The 26,929-nt window shown below is 36.5% G+C and overlaps 1 protein-coding gene across 1 annotated transcript; it reads left to right on the top strand.

The window, feature by feature from the left end:
- The first annotated feature begins 19,080 nt into the window (after positions 1 to 19,080).
- On the top strand, positions 19,081 to 23,861 carry LOC148887099 (transmembrane protein 238-like). Its single transcript, XM_089015442.1, has 2 exons — positions 19,081 to 19,717; positions 23,526 to 23,861. The coding sequence occupies exons 1-2, from the start codon at positions 19,184 to 19,186 to the stop codon at positions 23,538 to 23,540; spliced, it is 549 nt and encodes a 182-aa protein (XP_088871568.1). The 5' UTR covers positions 19,081 to 19,183; the 3' UTR covers positions 23,541 to 23,861.
- Positions 23,862 to 26,929: the final 3,068 nt, after the last annotated feature.

Here is a 26,929-nt window from a genome sequence, read left to right on the forward strand (position 1 = left end):
CGGCCTGGAAGTAAATCAGGGCCTGTAATTGGCTTGTCCTCAGACCCCCGCTTCCCCCTCCTTCGTGCTGTTGCGCTTCCCTCTTCTTTCCAGATCATTGTTGACACAATTTGTGGTTTGTCGTATCATTTATGAATACGTTTGAAGGAAAGGCGGTAGGAATGAGTGGTCATCGTGATGCGTTTGAGGACCTGGAGAAAAAAAAAACATTTGCTGTAATTCACTTTGTGAGTTGGAATATTAAGTCATTCACTGCCATTCATTTCAGGAATTGAAAATACAACGTAAAGTGGCATTCCCGATTTTTTTTTCATGCTTGGGTGCCGATAAAGCGCTAGCCATGGCCTCTGGTAATGTTTTTCCTTTTCCACAAGGGTGCAGCGTTTTTCTTTTTTCCATGTTAGCGCTTTGTTCCAGTTTCAGCTGTTGTTAAAGCGCGATATAAAGCAATATTTATGTATTGCATTGTATTTTGGATAACTGCCCTCTCTTCAAGCTCATATAACTCCAGACCCATATAATTTAGGAATTAACTGAATGGCGCTCCACGTCATGCTTTTCAATTCATGAATAAATTGGGGAATGGCAATGAATGAGTAGTAAGTAATTAAAACTAATTAAAATGTATTAAAATGTATTGAAATGTATTAAAATGTATTATAATTTATTAAAATGAATTAAAATTTATTAAAGTTTATTTAAAAAAAAATATACAACTTTATAAAAAAATAATACATTTTTTTACAATTTATTAAAGTTTATCAGTTTATTAACGTTTCTTCTAATTTACTAACATTAATTACAATTAATAAAAAAGTAATTACAATGAATTACAATGGATTACAATTATTTAAAAATAATTTAAAATAATTAAAACAATACACATATTTAAAATTAATCAACTCATTTCAAAAAAAAATTCGGAAATTGAAAAGTGTGATATGGAGCGTCATTCTCAAATTTTTTGGGTTGTTTGTTTTCTTGCGTGGGTGCCGATAAAGTGCTGGTCAGACCTCGGGCAATATTTTTCCCTTGCACGTTCGGCAGCATTTGCTTTTTGTCCATGTTAGCGCTTAGTTACAGTTTCAGCTATGGAACTCAATATGTATGTATTGTATTGTATTTTGTACAGCCACCTCAGTTTCAACCTCAGATAACTCCAGACCCATAAAATTTAGGAATTAACTACTTTTTATGAATTTATAAATAATGAAAGAAGATAGTCTAGGATTTCTAATGCTGCATTGAATGTTTATGTAGTCCTAAACCTGTTTCCCCCCCCCCCCCCCCCCCCCCCCCCCCCCCCCCCCCCCCCCCCACACGCACGCATTAGCCACCTCTGACCTCAATATTCTGTGGGTCCTGGAATCCAAGTGACCATGACAAAAACCCTGGCACTGGAGTGGACACATTTTTGCACGTCTGGCAGTGAATGAGTTAATAAGACTTCATTAATTCCCTTGCAAACAGTAAATGCCTTCATTCCTTGTGAAATTAAAATAACGATTTTTAATTTGTTTGTTGTCGGAGTTAACCCATTTCCTCAAACCATTTGAGTTGAACAACCCCGTCAAGTGTCTCAATGAGAATATTTAATATGCAAATTTATTTTAAATTATTAAAATTACAGCTTCTGTGGAAAACTCGGTTGAATACTGTCCGAAAAAATATCATACTCTGAAAATGGAAATATGAGCAAAAAAGAGTGATTTTATTTTACATGTTATTTGTTTGTTATTACATGAATACCTTGGATATTGTCGTGTAATTTATGTAATGTCTGTAGCATTTTCTTCCAGTATATTCCATATTGCATATTTCTTAGTAATCTTGTTATTGTGGCCATTTTTTTTTCCTTTTCACTTCTTTTTATAACTTTGCTGCTGTGAAATGTGAATTTCTCCACTGTGGGACTAATAAAGGTTAATGTAATCAAATATAATTTAATTTAAACTAATTTAATATAATCTAATCTCAAACTACCCCCCAAAATATGGATTAAAAAGCCAGTTTTATTGCATCATCAAGAACAATTTCCTTTTTTTCAGTAGCGTATGTCAAAAAAATCTAATCCCCCCCCCACACGCACGCATTTGCCACCTCTGACCTCAACCATTTACACAGAACCCTGACCTCAAATCCAAGTTTAAAGGTTACTTCGTTTTTACTCTTCGGTTCAGTACTTAGATAAAGGTGCAAGCCTGAGGTTCAACAAGACACTATAGCTTCCTTTTCACCTTTTTTTCCCCCTGCGTTGCCTCTTTAGAATGCATTACTCATACGTTACACCCCTGCCGCTGATGACACCGCGTAGCCATGCGGCGAGGGCACGAGAACAGCACCTCATTTCTGAATGAGGTGACACCCGCATAAGCAGATCTGATGCGAGGTCAAACCAAGCCGAATGAGATGCCACACCCACGCCAGTCAACCGAACGCAACATGGCAAAGGTGAAATGCACCGTCTCCTCACTGTTTTCGCGATAACAACCTGCTTGCTGTTCCGAGTGGGTTTTTTTTTTTTTCCTCGTACCTGATGAGATTTATTTGATCATCGCCTTTTCCCCAAATGTTACTATGCTATTGGAATTTTAAGGCTGTTAAGATATGGCTTGTAAAATTGAATGGAACCGTTTTAACACATCCTCTCACGTCGGTTTTAGATGCTCGTAGGGGACGTGTCAGTCCTTATTTGCTCGTTCAAAGTTGACGTTATGGTCGGAAATGGCAGACAAGGGCAATTTTGCATTGTGCTATTTTCGCAGTATCTATTTTTTTATAGTTGAGACAATGATGTGCATAATACCCCCCTCCCCTAAAAAAAAAAAAAATCATTGAGCGTTTAGCGTTCTTACAGTGCTGTAAAATTGATTGTGATTCCTGCCACGGAAAATTGGGCAGAATTTAGACACTGCCTGACGACAATCAGTGTGCGGCTCTTAAGTGCGCCTTGGCTAGTTCTCATGTGAAGAAAGAACATCTCAGTTATATTTAGTATGTTTTTGACTCAAATATACTGTTTTAATTATTTTAAATAATTGTTAAATAATTGTAATCAATTGTAATCAATGTATATTAATTGTAATTCATCCTAATTAATTTTAATTAATTTTAATTAATCTTAATAAATTGTAATAAACTTTAACAATTTCTAATAATTTTTAATACATTTTAATAAATTGTAAGAAATTTTAATACATTTTAATAATTTTTAATACATTTTAATACATTGTAATAAATGATAATAAATTGTAATAAATGATAATACATTTTCATGAATTTTTAATAAATTTTAATAAATGTTACTAAATTTGAATACATTTTACTAAATTGTAATACATTGTAATAAATTTTAATAAATTGTAAGAAATTTTAATACATTTTAATAAAATGTAATACATTTTAATACATTGTAATAAATGATAATAAATTGTAATAAATTGTAATAAATGATAATACATTTTCATGAATTTTGAATAAATTTTAATAAATGTTACTAAATTTTAATACATTTTACTAAATTGTAATAAATAGTACTAAATTGTAAGAAATGATAATACATTTTCGTGAATTTTTAATAAATTTTAATAAATGTTACTAAATTTTAATACATTTTACTAAATTTTAATACATTGTAATACATTTTAATAAATTTTAGTGAAGTTTAATAAATTTTAATACATTTTAATAGATTGTAAATCATTTTGATATGTAAATCATTTTAATACATTTTAATACATTTTAATAATTTTCAATTCGTTTTAATTAACTTTAACTCATTCATTGCCATTCCCAAATTTATTCGGGAATTGAAAAGCATGACATGAAGCGTCATTCAGAGTTAATTCCTAAATTATTTGAGTTTGGAGTTATATGAGCTTGAAGTGTAGACGGCTGCCCAAAATACAATGCAATACATACATATTGGTTGATATCGCGCTTTAACAACCGCTGGAATAAAGCGCTAACATGTAAAAAAAAGGGAAATGCTGCCGGTGGAAAAGAAAAAAAAATACATTGCTATGGCCAGCGCTTTATCGGCACCCAAACATGAAAAAAACCAAAACCGGAACAAATTCGGGAATGGCGCTCTAGGTCACGTTTTCAATTCTCGAAGAAATTCGTGAATCAGTTAAATGCTGGTGCTTTCTACTATCTTTGTGACTGCTTTGTTCCATGTATGCAATTGGTGCTGTTGGACAGTCTGTGGCTGGATGGATACATGGCTTGAGGATGCGTATGGGGAACTGCCGCGGCTTGGAATTGAAGCGGATTTATGTAGGACAGGAGATGTGACAAAATTTCTTCTCGTCAATGGCTGCTACACCTTTGTTTCCTTTCAACATTTAGCTTGTAGCATTTAGCTTGTACAAGCTATATTCAACCATGACCTGATCCACTGGTGAAAAGGAGGCTTTGATCCTCTCCTCTTTCATTTATAACTGCTTCATACAACAGAGAGGGTGCAGAAAGTGCTAAAGATTGAAGACTGTGTCTTTTGTGTTGTAACATTATTTGTTATTTTGGGTATTTTTTTTTTTGTTTTTGACTTCAAGATGGCGCCGCGAGAGTGGCTGCCTTTACAGTGTCATGATCTGGTTGGCGACCAACGGGGGGCGCTGTCGGCCCCGCCTGCACCTGCACAGGTGCTGGTCGTCCCAATCAGATTGGCGACGCCAGCCCTGCCTGCAGCCTCGCAGGTTTAATCACTGACACTTAAAAGGACACCCGGCACGACCATCCGGTGTCGGTTCATTGTTTGCTGCTTTTTTGCTGCATGCATTGTGTATGTGTTTGTTTAACCTTGGCGGACTTTTACTTTTGGTCTTCTTTTGCTACTTTGTATTTTTTTCCATTCAGATGATTTTGATGTTTTACATTTTGTTCCTGCTGACTTTATTTTAATACAATTTGTCAAACAACCTCCTGCTCCCTCCTGCCTGCTTTTTGGGATCCGCACCCGCCATCACCACCTCGCAAACCGTGACATACAGCAGCTCCTGTATTTTGTTTTTGCTGCTGTGAAATGCAAATTTCTCCACTGTGAGACATATAAAGGCTCATTTAATCTAATCTAATGATAGTTGTCCATTTTGAGCGCTTTTACAGTTTCAGTTGTTGTTAAAGCGCTATATAAATCAATATGTATTGTATATAAAACATAGGGGATATGAGTGATTTAGGTAATAGTTGGATGGATTTCTGATGTTGACATATACAGTAAAGTCTCGTTATATCGATATTCAAGGGAGTCCGAAAAAATATCGATATAACCGGGACTATCGATATATCCAACCCTGTTTGCATGTAATTTTCTCCGTGTGTGCATAGAAATAGTATCGATATAACCGGGACTATCGATATATCTGATATCGATATAACGAGACTTTACTGTATATCAATTACAAACTATATTGATTAATTTAATGTATAATCTCTCAAAGAGTCTGCAAGTGTGTTAAGTGGCAACAATGACAAGGGGAGTCAAGGACATTGCAAAGCTTGGAGGGTCCCTGTCTTTCCCAGGGATGGCGGGAAGAGTGTAATGAGGTCCCCCCTTAGGATCCGCGTAAACCCCACCTGCCATTCGTAAACGCTCACACACCAGAATCCCATTAAGCTCTCAAGTTGTGCCGCTCAAGTCGATCCATTTACTTTGATCGGTATCAGGACGGTGAGCAAATGGCTTCCACCGATTGAAGTCAATACAGGGGCATGTGTTGCGTTTTATGACTTCTCATAAGGTTGAAAAGGATTCTTTAAATCTGGCCGGCGGGGGGAAAAAAAATCCAACACAAGGCTTAACTTTTGATTTGCTTGTCTACAAATTATTGGGTTTAGAGTGTGCCTGCAATCCCATTAGTGAAAAACAATCAACCAAATAAATATTAAAGATTTAGCCAGTTTCTATTTCAGTGCACTGTTATGTATTTTGTAGTTTTGCAAATCTCTCAGATTTTTAATTCAGTGAGCAACTAAACACGAGGGGGAAAAAATGAATTTCATACACCCACGATAAGAAGGAGCGTTAGTCTATGGTGCAGATTCATATTCATATCAACTGTCGCGGCTTGGAATTGAAGCGGATTTACATGGGACAGAAGATGTGAGACAATATCTTTTTCTCAATAGACACTACAGCGTAATGTTTGCTTTCAACATTTAGCTTGTAGCAGATGTGCACATTTTACCATTACATCCCTGATCCACTGGTGAAAACGATGCTTTGATCCTCTCCTTTTTCATCTAGAACTGGGTCATACAACAAAGAGGGTGAGGAAAATGCTTAAGATTGAGTGGCTATGTTTTTTTGTGTTGTGTCACATTAGTTGTTAGTTAGGTTTTTGTTGTTGTTTTGACTTTTGCCTTGACAACAGCTCTTGTATTTGTTTTTCTACTCTTTTATTTCCTTTCCACATGCTTTCATAACTTTGCTGCTGTGAAATGTAAATGTCTCCACTCTGAGACTATTAAAGGCTTATCCAATCCAATTCATTGGGTGTGAGAGTGGCTGCCTTTACAGCAGCTCCTGTATTTTGATTTTCTACTTCTTCCTTTTCGTTCCTCTTTCATCACTTTGCTGCTGTAAAATGTAAATGTCTCCATTGCGAGACTAATAAAGGCTAATATGATCCAATTGATCCACCGCAATTAGTATTAATGCCAAGTGTATTTCAAAATAAAATATGACTTGAACAGGAAAGTAGGTTTGACGGTGTTGGCAATTTGACCCTGAGACGGATTCATCCATTATTCAATTTGACTCTTAAACAGGAAAACAAAAATGAAGGTTAACCAGCAATCTGGAAAGCATTGACCTTTAGTCGAGGTTGCCATCGTCGGCGTGATTCGCATGCATCTGTTAACGTTACAAGGTGTAGTTTTTGAAGTTAAAGTCTTGACAAAAGTATACGGTCGGCAACAAGGGGAGAAACTAAGATCCCAATTGTGAAGTTGAAGCTAACTTGTATGAAGTCTGTTCATAAAATAAAGACAAATGTGTCATTTCACACTCGCCCTAACACATTCAGAAATAGTTGCGGTCTGGTTCACTAACATTGTTGTCGGCCATTAAAGTTGGTGTTCTGAGTTTGCTATATAACCATGACAGATACATTTAAGATACAAAATGCCTTCAGTCTCAAATGTTTCAAGAATTGCATACAAACAAACTTGCTTTTATTAAATGGGGTGTGAAGCCTTTAAAAATGTCATCATTTTAGAACTGCATGTCCACAAGTTGTTCTCTTTAACTCATTCGCTGACATTCGGGTTTTGGTTTTTCTTGCGAGGGTGCCGATAAAGCGCTGGTCAGACCTCTGGTAATGTTTTTCCTTCCAATTAGGAGTAGAATTTGCCTTTTGTCCATGTTAGCACTTTGTTACAGCTTCGGCTGTTATTAAAGCACTATATAAATCAATATGTATGTATTGTATTGTATTTTGTACAGCCACCCCCATTTCAAGCTCAGATAACTCCAGATTCATCTAACTTAGGAATTAACGTTTTTTTAAGAAGAAGATAGTCAAAGGTTTCTTATGCTTAATTGAATGTTTATGTCGTCCTAAAACTCAATATTCTGTGCAATTTGAGTGAAAATGACAAAAACCCTGGCACCGGAGTGGACACATTGTGAATGAACTAAGAAATAAAAACTGCCATCTTGTGTTTTTGAGGTCAATTTGAGCTGATCAGGTAGTGTTGTAATGGTTCAATGAATGATCCAAAACCCGCAGTGCACTGTCACTCGGACCACCGTATGATAAGCTCTTCACTCTCTTATCTTATCTGGAGCAAAATAGATGCACGCAAGTGCCAAAGACATCCAAGGCGGAGACAAGACATTTAAAATCAATCGTATTCCGGGAGTAGAGCCGTAAAAAATGTCTATAGTGAACTATGTCTTTATTATAAAAGGCTTCTTTCTCGTCCCTTATAAATAGTATATTATATATAAACCTAATTCAACTCTCTTCAACATTTTCTGTCAACCCTTTTCATTGGATTGGATTGGATTTACCTTTATTAAGTCATCCTGTCATGTTTTACTTGTGGTTTTGTTTGCTACTTTGGACTCGTTTGTTCTGATGACTTTATTTGACATTTTGTTACTGCTGACTTTATTTCATGCACCAAAAATGACAACCTCGTAACCTGATAACACGATAAGCCGGCCACTGTAATCACCGCTGTCCCTGAAAAGATTAATATTTTATCTATTTATTGATTTACTTTGTTATGATGTGTTCAGTTGTAGTAGTGGTGTCTTATGTAAGAGAGTGACAGAAGGAAGGGGGTAAGATTGCATTGTTCTCTGCATGTCTTGTCAATGTCAATGTAAGATAATATCTGATGGGAGATTTGGCTCTTTTGTTGCTCTTCGGTCTCGATATTTTCCCGGGACCTGATTGGCTAATTACTTAGCAACCATTTTATTAGGTAGTTTTCATAATTATTGGACTGCTAAAGCTGTGACGGTGTCAAAAGTGATACTGGCAGGATGATACTGTTGCTGTTTGGGTTTTACAGAGTGGAAAACTGTTCCTTCAATGCGTTTAATCATGATTAATAGGAGAAGAGAAGGCTCATCATTACTTATCTTTAGCTGCAGTTAGCATTTTTTTAACATCAGTAGGTAGAAAGGTGCACCTTTCTTACTTATCTATGTAACGTTTCGGTTTGCGACTAACGGGTTGCACTGGAGGGCTCTGCTTGCAGCTGCACAGATGTTGGTCGTTTTACTCAGTGGCTGTTAAAAGGACTCCCGGCAGGACCATTCGGTGTCAGGTCATTGTTTGTTTCACCCTGATGTATCATCGTGGCATGTTTTACTCCCGGTTTTGTTTGCTACTTTGGACTTTTTTTGTTCTGATGACTTTGTTGTTTGAGATTTTGTTACCTACTGACTTTATTTCATATAATTTGTCAAATACCCCCTGCTCCTCCTTTTTTCCTGCTTTTTTTGGGGATCCACCTTGCAAATCATGACAATCTATTTCTCTGTCACCAACATAGTGAGCTTGTAATAGATTGACTTATCGTCCTATGATTGAATAATTTCCTTTACTGCTCGTGCAACGTATAACTCGCAGAAAACAGATGCTGATTGAAGAAAAACGCCCGTCAAGATTGGTCGCTTTCAGAAATTAACCTAGTTAAATGTTGATTTCCCCTTCATCTGAAGTGTCATTCCTTTGTCCTCCAAAGACCATGTTTCTGGACAATTTCAAACAAATAATAGCTTTAGTTGAAAGGCTTAACGCGATTATGAAATGATCACGTACGTCAATGGCAGGAGCCCGTATGTTCAATTGGATTACTAATGGGAGTCTTGGGGGTGGGGGGTGCAAATGAATAGCGGCGAGGCAACGGGGGCATAGTGGCCAATTGGAAAAAGCCTGATTTGTATTCCGACGTAGCGGTCATATTGTGTTGATAAAATATGCTCAATAAATCAGGTCATTGTCCTATATGTAAGGAGCCATTTCATTTTTTAAATGAGTAGCTTACGGAAAAAGCTCAGAGCATGTCACTTTGGAACTCGATTGCCAAGATAGCCATGTCTCATTAATTTCGCACAATCAATTCTTCCCCGCTGGATACCTTCCACGTGAGCAGAATAGGGCGATGAACCAATCTCATATGAAATTTTGCGCTACTATGCTATCTTAAAATCAAAACACTTGGCAAAAACACCTGTTTTGTGTTGGCAGAAAAGTGCAACATAATTATCATTAAATTGTTTATCAGGAGTCGGATTCAATGGATAATGTTTGATTTGCCAATAGTTTTGATTACCTTTTGGCTCCTCAAAGACGAAACTGAGCCACCAGTTGGTGATGGTGCCACGTTAACATTTAATTTCCCAGTTGTCTGATTAATGGCTGGTTTTGATGACAACATAACGTAGCCCAGTTTTTAGCTTATTTTTCACAGTGCATTTTAGTAGAGTTGGAGTCGGTTCACAATCATTTCTGTTATCCACCATGTTGACAAATCTGTTTTTTATACCTCTAATAAAGTCAATATTCTAACACGTCTGCATATTGATTGATCGATCTATCTGTCACTCGATCGATGGGTCTATCGATCTATCAATCCATCCATCCATAAATAAATATCTCAATCTCTCTATCTCTCTCTCTCTCTCTCTCTCTCTCTCTCTCTCTCGCTCTCTATCTCTCTCTTTATCATTCTATATCTCTGTCTCTCTATCTCTCTCTATCTCTCTTTTTATCTGTCTCTCTCTCTATGTCTCTATCTCTATGTCTCTCTCTCCCTCTCTCTCCCTCTCTGTCTCTATCTCTCTATCATTCTATATCTCTCTGTTTCTATCTATCTCTCTTTCTCTTTCTCTCTATCTCTCTTTTTATCTGTCTCTCTCTATGTCTCTATCTCTATGTCTCTCTCTCCCTCTCTCTCCCTCTCTGTCTCTATCTCTCTATCATTCTATATCTCTCTGTTTCTATCTATCTCTCTTTCTCTCTCTCTCTATCTCTCTTTTTATCTATCTCTCTCTCAATCTCATCTCTCCCTATCTCTCTGTTTTTCTCTCTCTATCTGTCTCTCTCTTTCTCTCTTTCTCTCTCTCTCTATCACTCTCTATCTCAGTAGCTCTCTATTTCTCAATCACTCCCGCTCTCTCTTTCTCTCTCTATCTCTCTCTCTCTCTTTCTCTCTCTCTCTCTCTCTCTCTCTCTCTCTCTCTCTCTCTCTCTCTCTCTTTCACTCTCTTTCTCTGTCTCTCTCTATTTCACTCTATCACTATCACTCTATCTCAGTAGCTCTCTATTTCTCAATCACTCCCGCTCTCTCTTTCTCTCTCTCTCTCTCTCTCTCTCTCTCTCTCTCTCTCTCTCTCTCTCTCTCTCTCTCTCTCTCTCTCTCTTTCACTCTCTTTCTCTGTCTCTCTCTATTTCACTCTATCACTATCTCTCTCCCTCTCTATCGCTCTAGCTCTCGTTCTCTCTCTATCTATCTCTCGCTGTCTCTCTCTCTTTTTCTCTGTATTGGATTGGATATGCCTTTATTAGTCTCACAGTGGAGAAATTTACATTTCACAGCAGCAAAGTGATGAAAGGAATGAAAGTAGAAAAACAAAATACATGAGCTGCTGGAAAGGCAGCCACTCTCGCGGCGCCGTCTTGAAGTCAAAAGAACAAAAACAAACTAAATAACAAATAATATGACAGCATAGAGACAATATGACAAAGCAAAGACACAGAGAGACATTCATTCTTCAGGATTTGCTGTACCCTCTTTGTGATGACATGAAGCAGTTCTGGATGAAAGAGGAGAGGATCAAAGCGTCTTTCCACCAGTGGATCAGTGACATCATGGTGGAATGTGCACGTCGACTACAAGCTAAATGTTGAGAGCAAACACGCAGCTGTAGCATCCATTGACGAAAAGTCTCTGTATCTCTGTCTCTCTCTTTCTCTCTCTTTCACTCACTTTCTCTCTCTATTTCTCGCCATCACTATCTCTCTCCCTCTCTATCGCTCAAGCTCTCTCTCTCTCTCTCGCAATATTTTGCTACTCTCGATCCCTCTATCGCTCTCTCTATCTCTATTTCTTTCTCTCTCTCTATGAATATATCTTTATCTGTATCTCTCCATCTCTCTCTCTATGTCTCTCTCTTTATCTCTCTCTCTCTCTCTTTATCTGTCTCTCTCTATGTCCCTCTCTATCTTTCTCTCTTTCTCTCTCTCTCTTTATCTCTCTCTCTCTCTCTCTCTCTCTCTCTGTCTTTCTCTCTCTCTCTCTAGCGATCTATCTACCAATCTATATTATATATATTTTTTCTTTTTATGTCCAGTATTTTTTTAATCTAACCGATTTTTTTTTTTTTTCATCAAACCAGCAAATCCATAATTGCTTCGGTGACCTTTGGGAGCGTCGCCATTATTTCACGTGTCACACCTATTTTCAGTCTACTTCTAATGCAAGGCATTTTGAGAGTGGGAGTGACAGCCATCTGCTCTCTGTCATCAGGAACGGCCCACGCAAGCATTGAGTTTGAACACGCTTTTACATAAATATCGATATAATAACTTATAAAAAAAAGTTGCCCGCAAACAATAGGAACTTTCGTAGCAAAGTCATTGCGGAGCTTCAGAGAAAATGTCTCTCGATTTTCGGAACGTAGACCTCATGACATGCTTTCTCATCTGCCGCAATCCTGTTCTACTGACAAACAAGCCCATCTCTGCGTGGGCGACCTTGCAGAGGACAGTTTGGCCATAACACTCGAGTCTCTTTTCAACCACCTTCCCTTGTCCCTCCATCCATCCATCCATCCCCCCATTTAATCCCTCCTCCTTCACACACTGTCTGATTTTAATGACCAGAGTGAAGACAATATCCACTCAGAGAGGAAAATAGCATTTGAAAGGGGGTGGGGGGGGTAAGGGAGGCTTTCATAAGTATTCACGACATTCCCAGCCTGATTCTTCGGTGGAGCACGTACTTCAACTCTCAACGCCAAAGCTGTAATTGTAGAGCAGATCTCTCAGGACAACAAAGAGAGAAGCCAACATGCAAAGAATCCAAAATAAAATATAGTTCTCGGGGAAAGCGCATACCTACAACAAGCTTAAATTGTGGGGCGCCAATTGCGTTAGTTATACTGCAATTTGGCGAGTGCAATCAGTTGTGGGCACTCCGCAAAGAACGTGATTGTCGATGTCCTTGATTTACTCGTACAAGGACGAAAGGCAGAGATTTTGTTGCCAGAAACAGGGTATGCAACGGAAAAGTCAATCTTAGGCTATGAAGCTTGGGTAATGTGTTTCGGTAACTTCTGTAAATATCATGGTCACCCAAATTAGCATTTTAGCATGCATGTTTTTGCCGCGCTTTTTGAATCTTTGAGTCTTCATAGATATGCACTGACATACTAACATATTTTTTGAAATTGTTCATAATCATGAATACATACATACATACATACATACATACATACATACATACATACATACATACATACATACATACATACATACATACATACATACATACATACCAAGATAGATGCATAGATACATACATAGATGCATAGATATATACATACATACATACATACATACATGCATAGATACCAAGATACATGCATAGATGCATAGATACATGCATAGATACATGCATAGATACATACCAAGATACATGCATAGATACATACCAAGATACATACATACATACATACATACATACATACATACATACATGCATAGATACCAAGATACATGCATAGATACATACCAAGATACATGCATAGATACATGCATAGATACATACATACATACATGCATAGATACCAAGATACATGCATAGATACATACCAAGATACATGCATAGATACATACCAAGATACATGCATAGATACATACCAAGATACATACCAAGATACATACATACATACATACATACATACATACATACATACATACATACATACATACATACATACATACATGCATAGATACCAAGATACATGCATAGATACATACCAAGATACATGCATACATACATACATACATACATAAATACCAAGATAGATGCATAGATACATACATACATACATACATACATACATACATACATAGATGCATAGATACATGCATAGATACATGCATAGATACATACCAAGATACATGCATACATACATACATACATGTATAGATATATACATGCATAGATACATCCCAAGATACATGCATGCATACATACCAAGATGCATGCATGCATACATACATACATACATACATACATACATACATACATACATACATACATACATACATACATACATACATACATACATACATACATACATACATACATACATACATACATACATAGATACATCCTCTCCATTCTCCGATTAACATTGAGAAAACGGTGTTCCCTTAAAATCCGCTTCTCGATTAGAGGAACTGCATCCTTCTTGTTTTTGCCCCCGGTGACATCACAAAATTGAAACCCCAGTTTCAATGGATGCCCCTACCCCCACTGAGCCCCTCCTTACTCAGTCAGGGTAAACATTTAATGACATGACTTATCCAACAAGTTCCATCAACGCTTTTCCAAGTTACGCAGGTCCCTTTTTATACATCACTTACAGGCAATGAAGCGTGGGAGGATAGAAGCGGCAATAATGGGGAGATGGGTGCAGTTTGGGTGGGGGCGGGGAGGTGGATTGACTGCTTAAACACTCTCAGACGCCCATGCGTGTCGGGAATCCCAACCCTCGGGGAAATCAGGGCATGGCAAGCCGTCACACCCCCCCACCCCTTACCCGCTTTGAAAAAGCCCCCCCATTTCCAAGCATGTGAATTCGACCGAACCACCTGAGAGGCTTTGGTACGAGTTTGTGATAAGATAGACAGCGGTGGTCTCGTTTGTTCAAATTTTTCGATCTCATTACTCCTTTTTTTCCCCCTCTTCGCTACACTGGACGCTTTTTCCTCTTTAGATTCATCATGGTTGAGCAATAACTTCCGGAAGTGTCTGGGATATCGCTATAATGAGAACAACCCCCCCGCCCCCTTTATATATTATTGATCTATGTCCTCAATTACCTCGCAGCTCTCAATTATTTTACACTATGCAGTTCCAGATCCTTTCCTACTAGAGATAACTTCACTTTCCGATCGCGGCGGTTTCTGGCAAAGATTAAGTGTGCTTGGGTAAAACCTACTATGGCCTTTTTTGATTGATTTTGTGCCTTTTGCACAATCCGCCCCCCGGGACTAGTAGATTCTTTGTGATCCCACATCCGCGACCAGGTATGCGTGGATATAATCTCGCTGTTTTGTTTTTAAATCAATGATGTAATTCTTGAGATCTACAGTATAAAGTTAGCATTTTTACGTGGATTTTTCAACATGCCCCGAAGCAGAAATCCGATCATTATGATATGAGGAAATGTGTGCAGAAGTGATATGACATAAATACACAAAGTGGCCCAAAGCAGGAAAAGGGGAAAAAGTCCCATAATAACTTGGGGTTTATCGGCATACATTATTAAAATCCCTCCTATGCTGAAGATAAACCAACTCAACCTGGAGCACTCGGAGATTAGCCTGAAGCAGTCGCATCCTTTAGCGAGTAAATCAATCAAAATGGCGCAGTAACAGCTGTAGCTGCTTATCTAGGAAGTCTTAGAGGAGGACCGGTCAAAGTATTAAGTTGTTTTGGCTTTTCGTTTCATTTGCCTTACTCTTGGGGGGGGTTATGCTCTGGCATTCAAATGGATTTGAACTGTTGGAGTGGCTGTACAAAGCACCAGGAGGGGAATAAATGTAGAAAAAAACCTGCAAACACCCCCCACCCTCATTGAATTTTATTTTCTCTAACTCAGAAATACATTTGCTTACCTTTTCCACTCACATTTCCATATCCATCACTTAAAATGTGGTGTGCTCTCTTATTTAGCTAGCTAGCTAGCTAGCTGGCTATCTATTAGCTAGCTAGCTAATTTTTATTAATATATTTATTATTTCAATATTTATTCCGGGATGAGTGACCGCTGGCGCGTGTGGCTGCCGCTGCTCACCCACAAAAACTTATCCTGTGACTGTTAAGTGAACTTGAGAGTTTTGAAAGGCGCCTATAAATGAAATGTATTATTATTATTATTATTATTATTATTACTATTATTATTATTATTGTTATTATTATTATTATTATTATTATTATTATTATTATTATATTTTCCCTCATGAAACCTAACCTTTAATTCAAGCAAACTCCTTTTAATTCCAATCGCCTGCACACCTTTAGATAACTAGCCAAAATCTCCAAGGATAAACCCCCGAAGCCTAGATTTAAGATAAGATAAAATAAGATAAGAAATCATTTAGCCCTTGATTTAGGGCTGTGGTGTCCAAAATGTGACCCGTGGGCCTAATGCGTCCCATGGTCAATTTTCATTTGGTCCGCAGCCTCCCTCATGAAATCAATAACGTCTGGTCCACATGTATAATTAATATGTACATTGGGCAGTAGCGCCATTGTCTATGTGTGCAAAGTGCTGCCATCTAGAGGCTCAATTAGGAACAGCAAATTAGTATGTGAATGATTGACTGAATGAACTCCTTAATTTTCTAAAATGCTGATTTTCTTAATTTCTTCTTCAATTTCAATTGTCAATGTCAATTAAATTTTGATATGCATATTCAAAATGAACCAAAACATGTGCTTAACTCATTCACTGCCAGATATGTGCAGAAATGTGTCTACTACAGTGCCAGGGTTTTTGTCATTGTTTCTTGAATTCCAGGACCCACGGAACATTGAGTTTTAGCACGACATAAGCATTCAATACAGCGTTTAAAACTTTAGACTCTCTACTTTTATCAGAGTTAATTGCTAAATTATATGGGTCTGGAGTTATATGAGCTTGAAATGAGGGCGGTTGACCAAAATACAATGCAATGCATACATATTGGTTAATATAGCGCTTTAACAACAGCTGAAGCTGGAACGAAGTGCTAACATGGGAAAATGGAAATGCTGTCCCCTTGTGGTAAAGAAAAAACATTGCCAGAGGTCTGGCCAGCGTTTTTATCGGCACCCATACACGAAAAAAACAAAACCCGAACAAATTTGGGAATGGCGCTCTAGGTCATATTTTCAATTCTGGATAAATTCGTGAATGGCAGTGAATGAGGTAAGATGGCTGAAATTAAACTTAAAAAAAAAAAGCAAATGTGAAACACAGAAATGTATTTAAATAAATTGCTGTGAATTTTAATTAGCACCTGATTTTTATTTATTTATTTATTTATTTATTTATTTATGTAATTATGTGATTATTTATGTATTTATTTATTTACTCCACAAAGCCGTCCTGTGCCTTTTATGAACGGTCCAAACATCAAGAAGTTTCTTTCAACTTACTGTGTACTTTATGGGAGGTCTCGCAAATCGTACATTTCACAGTACAGTATACCAAGTCTGTCTGTAGAAGGTCGATCAGATAAAAATCAGTGTGCTGCAGGCTGTTATTGCAGAATTAGAACATTAGCCTCCGCAATCCATCATCACATGTTTTGTTCTTGCTAGCCAAGCCATGAAAGGTACTTTTTTTTTTTTTGCTTTATTTTTATTTCTTTTCCATGATTGCGTGTGCTACTTTGATCTATAGTTAGTCAATGTAAATAGAGCACTTTCTCTCTCTCATCAGTGATTATTGTTCTTGATTGATTGTATTTTAATAAAGATTTCATTAATTGTGGTTGAAACAGTGCAGTACAGTATGTTTTTGGAACATAACTCCCCATGTAACTGTTTTAAAGACAGTTGGCGCCCTCTAGCGATAACATGAGAACATGCAGATGGAGTTGAATGCATGGATAAATGTGTAACTTGAACAGTTATTCTGAAATCTTGACATGTATCAATCATCATAGCAGGTATTGCGTGTTAGTAGACCTTTTTTCATAAACATTAGTTAATGTGTTTTTAATGAATCTGAATTGTATTCATTTCACTTCAGAAATGGCTTCAGATTCGGAGATTACGCTTTCTTGTTACACATCCAGTTATGAATATGATTCAAATTGTTCTGAAGAGGAAAGCATACATGTTTGCAATCGATTAAAGCATTTATTCAGTGCCATTTTGAGGCAACATTGGGGGGAAATGTCTCACCCAAAACGAGGCAGAAAATGGCCACCGAGCTCCTGTGAGGAATGAATCAGCCCGTTTCCACAGGCTGATAAATTCCTTACATGGAGCTTGGACACCCTCTTCTGGCTCTTTCTGGTGCAACACGAGGTTTTCAGACCAAACAAGCATTGACGTGATGGAAGGACTGCTACAATGTGTCCTTTTTTTTCGGTCAGGGGCGTTCCTTCAGTGACTTCACGTACGGACTCGTCACCAACTCAAAAACAAGACTTCCTGAATATTCAGCGTGAGTCTAAAAACGTAAAATATACTACATGCGGTGGAATCTTTGTAAAATACGCTCAGTAGAAGTCATTTGAAGCCATTTTATAAATTATGGACACAACTTGTCCGGAGCTGTCGGTTGTCCTTTAAATATATTATATGTCATAGTCTCAATTTTTTTTACGACTGAAGCTGCCATGTGTTTTTAATTCTTTGAAAATCCACCTGTGACCTTTTCACATCATGATATATGTTGCTTTGCTCATTCCGAAAGAAAACAAACTGAACTGAGGGGAGGTGTATTGGTTCTACTGCTGATGAGCGTGGTGCAAGATATCTTAGTAATATCATATTTACTTATTTTAAATTACATTACATCATTTGATATTAAAATTTGATTTGAAAAGCAGATGAATAATGCGATTGTTTTCTACCTAAATTGACACGTCCCAGTTTCTGGAATATCAATACTTAGACGGATGAGCTGAGTTTGAAACTGTTGGAGAATATTTGAATAACAGAGAACCACACAAGTAAAAAGGCCACTTAAGGATATTTATGGAGAGCAATTCGCAGGGTCATTTATGGTTCATAAATTGGACGTGAGAGGAGGTAGATATGTAGATAAAATATCCTGTGTCCATAAAGTGTCCTTGAGAGTCTTGAAAGGCACTTATAAATGAAATGTATTATTATTATTATTATTATTATTATTATTATTATTATTATTATTATTATTATTATTATATAAATAATAGGTTTTTATTTTGGTTTTGATGCATTATAGATTTTTTTTTCGGGGGAAAAAACATGCGAATGACTCAGAGGTTTTGTACATGGCTGTAGTTTGATTGGTTCCCATCGCTCACGTCACCCAATGCCAGCACGATATCTCATGGTTTACAGCCATGAGAACTGGCTGTGCATCTTCTCAGTTGTGTCTAATCACGTGGGTTATTATCATATAACTCTATTTCGTGGGTTTTCGTCTTTTGTGGGTGTTTCTATTGTGGGTGCCTATTAACCGCAAAAAAACGATGGCTTACTCTACTGTACTGCGGATCGTCAAAAGATTAGTTTCACGCAATGTCCCTGAATGCAGCACACCAATACACAAAAAAGGGCTCGTCTACAGATGCCATGTGACGTAGTATTTAAGGCGGGGCTTGTTCGCAGGTGAACGGAACGCAAAGCAGGTGCGAAACCGGCGACATGTGCCACCTGAAAAACAAGTTCAAGAATTGAGTGCCGTTACACGGGCCACACATCTGGCCCCTCAACCGCCATGGCTGCCTCCTGCGTGGGCAACTGCGCGCCGGTGTTTTTCCTCGCCATCATTTTTGATGCCGTCGGTCTGGTTGTACTTTTGGTGGGGATTTTCGGCCATCTCAACGTGGACGGTCGCTTTTACGGAGATTTTCTCATCTACACGGGATCGCTTGTCATTTTCCTCAGTTTGGTATGGTGGGTTTTGTGGTATACTGGAAACGTACGGTTGTACGCGGATCATCACAGGAGAGGTTCCCGGGAAATCGCTTTTACGAATTGGGCGAGGAAGCTGTCTGAGAGGCTCTCCAGAAGCGCCGTGAAATCTCTGCAGGAAAAGAAGACTTTAAAGAAAGAGATGAACGGAACCGCACCTCGCCATGAGCCCAATCGGACTACTTGGGAATTGACAACAGGTCACGACAACAAGGGCTTTGATGCGCAGACCGAGTGCAACCCAGATGAGAAAAACGTGGAATTGGGTGCGTTCAAAAACCCTGATGTCAATCTGCACACTGAGGAGAAGAAATCGGAGAAATCGCTCTGGCTGAAGGTGTGTATAAACTTGTCTATCTTGCCTTTTCCACATTTGCGACGTTCTCTGTTTATATAGGGATCGCTTGTCATTTTCCTCAGTTTGGTATGGTGGGTTTTGTGGTATACTGGAAACGTACGGTGGCACGCGGATCATCACAGGAGAGATTCCCGGGAAATCGCTTTTACGAATTGGGCGAGGAAGCTGTCTGAGAGGCTCTCCAGAAAGCACAATATAGATAAATGTGTATTGTATTGTATTGTATTGTATTGTATTGTATTGTATTGGAGCCAACCAATAAATCCAAGCGAGACGTCACACATGGCACCTATTGGCCTACTTTAAACCTCTCGTCACTGTCGCCAATTTAAATGTTATCACTGTTTGTGACCGGACATGATGCATTTGCGTGTGGGAAAGGAGAGACACACTTTGACTCAATGCCAGAAGAACGGTCTGCTGTTGAATTGGAACATTAATCCATTAATGTAAACATACTTAAAATAAGATTTCGGGACAGCCTTAATTCTTTTAAAACCACTATCAGTCTGTTAATTCATGTCGTCATCATTACTCGTTGTTAATCGCCACTAAATTTGCTGACCGTGTTTGCGTCTCAGGTGCGTAAGGAAATCACCCTCTTATCAAAAGAATCTTTTTTTTTTGTTTGTTTACAGATTTAAATTTTACATTAGCTATAGAAATTGACATGTTTTAAATCTGCTTTATGCGCCGCTGTTTATGCGTCATAAAATTACCAACTGTCAGTTTGGTTGTTTTACTATCAGCAGTGTGTCTTATGTAGTTCATTCACTGGATCAGATATGTGAGCGCATAATAATGTTTGATATGACAGATTAGAAAACGAAAAATAAGGGAAAAAGTATTAATCTGATCAATCATGTCCATTTTTTTATGGCTCTGAAAATGAAAGAAAGTACCATTTAGGCTTTAGGTCATCATTTACTAAGACTTTGACTCCCGGCACCATCAAAAAAGTTGCATTATTTGGCAAATGTTCAATCATACTTTTTTTTAAAAAAACATCTCAACCTGAAAAAACTGTCAACTAAATGGAGCCAACCAATAAATCCAAGCGATACGTCACACATGGCACCTATTGGCCTACTTCAAACCTCTCGTCACTGTCGCCAATTTAAATGTTATCACTGTTTGTGACCGGACATGATCGTGAAATGACTCACTTTATTGTGGCACTTGCAGCGAACTCCATGGGCATCATTTTACCCTTTTCCCCGGTTATGCCACTACTCTTTGAACCTGACTAGATAACCTTTCTCATACATGTCCAGCAACATGGACAGGTATATAATTGTCTTGTGTACCCTCAAAGTACTTTTCACATTTACTATATAAAATGAGCCAGGTCAATTCTAGTCAGATTTCACTCAAATTTGGTACAATTACATTTTAATGGAACTCGGCACATTTTAAATATTTATTTATGTACTTATGATTTTATTGTTTTATTTATTGCTTTATTGTTGTATTTATCTGTTCATTTATTTATGCATTTATTTATATTTATTTATATTATTTTAATGCATTTATTTATTGATGCAATCATTTATATTTATTTCGAATGTATTTATTTATTTACATATGCATGTATTTCTTTATTTCTTTCTATTTAATTCTATGTACAGTGTGTATTTATTTTATTTGTGTATTTATTGCTTTATAGTTTTATTTGTTTGTTTATTTATGCATTCATTTATGCGTTTATTTTTATTTATTTATGTATTTATTTATTTATTATGCGTTCATTTATATTTGTTTCTAATTTATTGCTTTACTTCTGAATGTTTTTTCTTTCTTTCTTTATTAATTCTTATTTTACTTGTGTATTTATTTGTTTGTTTATTGTTTTATTTATGTATTTATATTTTTGTTTATTTATTTGTTTGTTTATTTATTGTTGGATTATTTATTTGTTTGTATTTATTTATTTATTTATTTGTGTTTATTTTTTATTTAATTAAATTTGTTAATTAGTTTGTTTATTTATGTATGTGTTAAATAATTAATTACTTAATTATTTATTTAGTTAGTTAGTTATGTATTAATTAATTAATTAATTTATTTATTTATTAATGTGTTAATTTATTTGTGTGTTAATTTATTTATTTTTGTTAATTTTCAATGTTTCTATTTATCTATTTTTATGCATTTATCCATTTAATGTATATGTTTATTTATTTATGCATTTATTCATGCTTTTATTTTTAGTTTCCATTTTTCCATCCGTTTGTTTGTTTGTTCATTTGACTGATCGACAGGACGAATGGTATTAAAGGCAGGGATGAAAATCCATCAGGTCCTCTCCCTCATCAGTATGCCTTGTGCACATTCACTTTGCACACTAGTTCCAGTTAGTAAATTTGAATGGGCCTTCACCAAGTTCTTATGATCATGAGATATGCGCTGTGTGAAATGGTGCAGCCAGAGCAATGAACACTGCACCCTGAATGTCAATGTGTTTCTTTCCATATATATGTTTTTTTAGGGTGGGGGGGGAACAAGGCACTGTCTAATTAATGAAATGTCTTGATTTTACTGCTTCACTCGGTCGTTCCCTGTGTAGAATTTCCCTGCAGAGCTTGACTCAAGAACAATTGACCAATGTCGGAATCAATTTTGGAGTCAAATACTTATACTGTAGAAAGGGGAAAAAAATAGAATCATATATGTGCATTTTAAAAGATTCAATTGTAAACCTGTGACTCTCCCTTTGCATCATTTAGTTAGTTTGATCCACAAGGGGGACATTTTGCAGGACTAGCCACGCCTAAATTCAACAGCAGATTCTCAAAGTCTGATTTTAACATTTTTGTATCGTAGAAACAGACCTGACCTGAATTGTGAAACAGAAACACACAATTGTTGCACTTGGCCATTTACATCCATTGTATGACGGTTACGCAATGCGTAGGTGGTCGTACCAGTTGACAGGACAAAAGCATGCCGAGCTAGAGAAAGAAACGCGGTGACTTGAGAGAGTTTAAATTGTTGGCGACGTGATTATGTAATCATTTAAAGGACAACCAACGTCACTTTTTTGTTTTTTAACTGACATCAGAAAAACGTTTTATAGCATCTAAAATACCCAAAACACACACTATGATATTTTTAGTCAAATGCAAAACACCAATAAAAATGACTTGAAGTGTCCAAAATGCTTTCTTGTTAGACATCCAGTTATGAATATGATTCAAATAGTTCTGAAGAGGAAAGCATACATGTTTGCAATCGATTAAATAATTTATTTGTGCCATTTTGAGGCAACATTGGGGGGAAATCTCTCACCCAAAAAAAGAGGCACAAAATGGCGACCTCCAGTGGCCACCTCCGTTTCCACAGGCTGATAAATTCCTTATATGGCGCTTGGACGCCCTCTTCTGGCCTTCTGGCGGCTTTTGGGTGCAACACGAGGTCCCCAGACCAAACAAGTACAGCAAAATACATTGACGTGATGGAAGGACCGCTACGATGCGTCTTTTTTACGGTTGGGGGCGGTCCTTTAGTGACGTCACGTACGGACTCGTCACCAATTCAAAAACAAGACTTCCGGAATATTCAGCGCGAGTCTTAAAACGTAAAATATAGCTATATGCGGTGGAATCTTTGTAAAATACGCTCAGTAGAAGCCATTTGAAGCCATTTTACGAATTCTGGACACAACTTTAAATTTGAGTTCACTCAGAATTGCATCTGACTCATCGGGTAAATGATTTCTGAATTGAAGCGATGAAATGTGTAATTTCCCGCCTAATACCACTGACAATACTTCTCTTTGTCTTTGCAGGTTGGGTTTCCATGAATGATGAAAGGGCGCTGCTGCTTTTCAAAAACTTTCTAAAGACTGAAAGCTTTGAGCAAAGAGAAAAAATTAAAACTGACGTCACTTTTTTTCTGAATGTATTTTTTTTTTAAGATTTCTTAATCAGGGACAAGCCCGACTCTAGGCAAAAAAGCTGCACACAGAACATCTTTCATATGTAAATAGCATATTCCTATTTTTTTAATGTGGAGATTTTTTTTGTGAAAGCAAAATGTAAAATACTTTTCAAGGAATAAAGTTTACCACCGGTTGAACATTTGTTGTTGTTTGAAAGTATAGCCATGACCGACCGCTGCAAATTTGAGTCGGGATTACTTTGAATTGTTGAAGGACCCGTTTTCTCATTCAGTGTGCCTTTTGTTGTTGATGCGCCCAATACAAAATGCATTTGGGGTACCACATCGCTCCTCTTTTAGAATTATGTTCTATTTATGTGTTTGTGTGTTTGTTTGTTTGTTTGTGCGTTTGTTTGTGTGTTTGTTTGTTTTTGTTTATTTATGTATTTATGTATTTGGTTTTTTTATTTGCATTCATTAATTTGTGTAAGTAATTTTTTTACTTTTATTTATATTTATAGTTTTTATGTAATTATATTTGTATTTTTTTTATGTATTTTTATTTATTTATGTATTTTTATTTATTTGTTTATTTATTTACTCATTCATTTGTGTAACGTATTATTTTTACATTTATTTATATTTTGTATGTAATTATATTTGTATTTCTTTATTTATTTTTATTTAATTTATATTTATTTATTTGTATTTGTTTTATTTATTTATTTATTTACTTATTTGTGCATTTTTGCATTCATTAATTTGTGTAACTTAGCATATTTTTTACTTTTATTTATATTTATATTTTGTATGTAATTATATTTGTATTTATTTATTTTTATTTAATTTCATTTTAATTTATTTATTTATGTATTTATTTATTTATTTTTGCATTCATTAATTTGTATAATTAGTTATACTTTTTACTTTTATTTATATTTATATTTTTTTTTATCTAATCATATTTATATTTATTTACTTTATTTTATTCCTGTATTTTATTTTAATTTTTTTTTATTTGTATATTTAAACTAAATGACAAATACTGTAATGTGACACAAAACACACAGTCATTCAATCTTAAGCACTTTCTGCACCCTATTTGTTGCATGAAGTAATTCTAGATGAAAGTGGAGAGGATCAAAGCGTCCTTTTCACCAGTGGATCAAGGATGTCATGGTGAAATTTGACTTGTAGCACGTCTGCTACAAGCTAAATGTCGAAAGCACAAAACACAAAGCTGTAGCATCCATTGTCTCACAGCTCATATTCCACCTAAATCCGCTTCAATTCCAAGCTGCGACAGTTCCACGTGCAGTGCCTTTCTGTCCTTTTCTTCATCCCTCCCTTTTTAAGCTATTTACATGCACAAAAATGTCCTTATCTTGGCCTTAACGATTTTTCTTCGTGTCTTCCTGGAAATGTCTTCATCCACTTCCTTGTAGGCGTCTTCTCTCGTTTCGCTTTCTGGGATTTTTTTTTTTTTTTCATCTTTCGAAACCTTGTGAATCCAACAGCCATTTTGAGATTGTGAAATTTGAGTAATGGTCGTTCGAGAAACCAGTCAAACTGGATTCGTTTGTAACCGAAGCATGGAGTGCTCTCATTTTCCATGTCTGTAAGGAGCCAAATGCAATCAATGATCAATCATAAAAGCATAAAATGACAAAGTCCAACAGTTAGCCTTATTTTTTTTTTTCTCTACTTGTAGTTGCAATCTTTATGTGAAGCAGGTGGTTTCCATTTTCAAGTGGACACACCTTGTTGACAGTGTGGCTTATATTTAAACGAAAATAATCTTTCCTTTTAACAGTAAACGATACCACCCGACATAAAAGCTTTCACTTGGTTGGCAAACAGTTACGCTTACGACAACACCCATAAAAAAAAAAAAGTTGCCTTCCATAAACTGACGACAACTACTACCTCAATTTGGGCTGCTTCACGCAGTGCAGAGCGTCAGCTGGACATTATTAATTCATAACGCTCAAGATCACGAGAATAAATAAATCAACGCGGATGTCACAGGTGTCACAAACTGGCTTTAAATTTCCTCCACACCTCGCGTGTCCTAGCAAAAGGCCTGTCCCGAATATGACAATGTTTGACTTGACACGGCGGTGACAACAATGATTGACTAATAAGGTGGCTGCGTTATATATATTTTTTTTTCTTTCTCATTTGACTTTAAGCAAAGTTTGCTAATATACCATTGGGGGGAAAAAAAACTCAAGCACAATATGTATGGAGTTGTTCAATCCTTAACTCATTCACTGTCAGACATATACAAAAAATGTGTCCACTCCATTGTCAGGGTTTTTGTCATTAATACTAATGCTAATACTAATGCTAATGCTACTACTCATACTCATACTACTACTCATACTCATACCATTACGCATACTACTACTCATACTCACACTACTACTCATACTCACAGTACTACTCATACTCATACTACTACTCATAGTACTACTCATAGTACTACTCATAATACTACTCATACTCATAATACTACTCATACTCATACTACTACTCATACTCATACTATTACTCATACTACTACTCATAGTACTACTCATAGTACTACTCATAATACTACTCATAGTGCTACTCATAGTGCTACTCATAGTGCTACTCATAGTGCTACTCATAGTACTACTCATAGTACTACTCATAATACTACTCCTATTCATACTCATAATCATACTACTACTCATACTCATACTCATACTACTACTCATACTCATAGTACTACTCATACTCATACTACTACTCATAGTACTACTCATACTCATAATACTACTCATACTCATACTACTACTCATACTCATACTATTACTCATACTACTACTACTCATAGTACTACTCATAGTACTACTCATAATAGACTCATAGTGCTACTCATAGTGCTACTCATAGTGCTACTCATAGTGCTACTCATAGTACTACTCATAATACTACTCATAATACTACTCCTATTCATACTCATAATCATACTACTACTCATACTCATACTACTACTCATACTCATACTACTACTCATAGTACTACTCATAATACTACTCATAATAGACTCATAGTGCTACTCATAGTGCTACTCATAGTGCTACTCATAGTACTACTCATAATACTACTCCTATTCATACTCATAATCATACTACTACTCATACTACTACTCATACTACTACTCATACTCATACTACTACTCATACTACTACTCATACTCATACTACTACTCATAGTACTATTCATAGTACTACTCATAATACTACTCATAATACTACTCATACTCATACTCATAATCATACT

The sequence above is a fragment of the Hippocampus bargibanti genome, linkage group LG15 (genome assembly GCF_051943395.1).
Source record: "Hippocampus bargibanti isolate YZ-2025 linkage group LG15, ASM5194339v1, whole genome shotgun sequence".
Taxonomy (NCBI): domain Eukaryota; kingdom Metazoa; phylum Chordata; class Actinopteri; order Syngnathiformes; family Syngnathidae; genus Hippocampus; species Hippocampus bargibanti.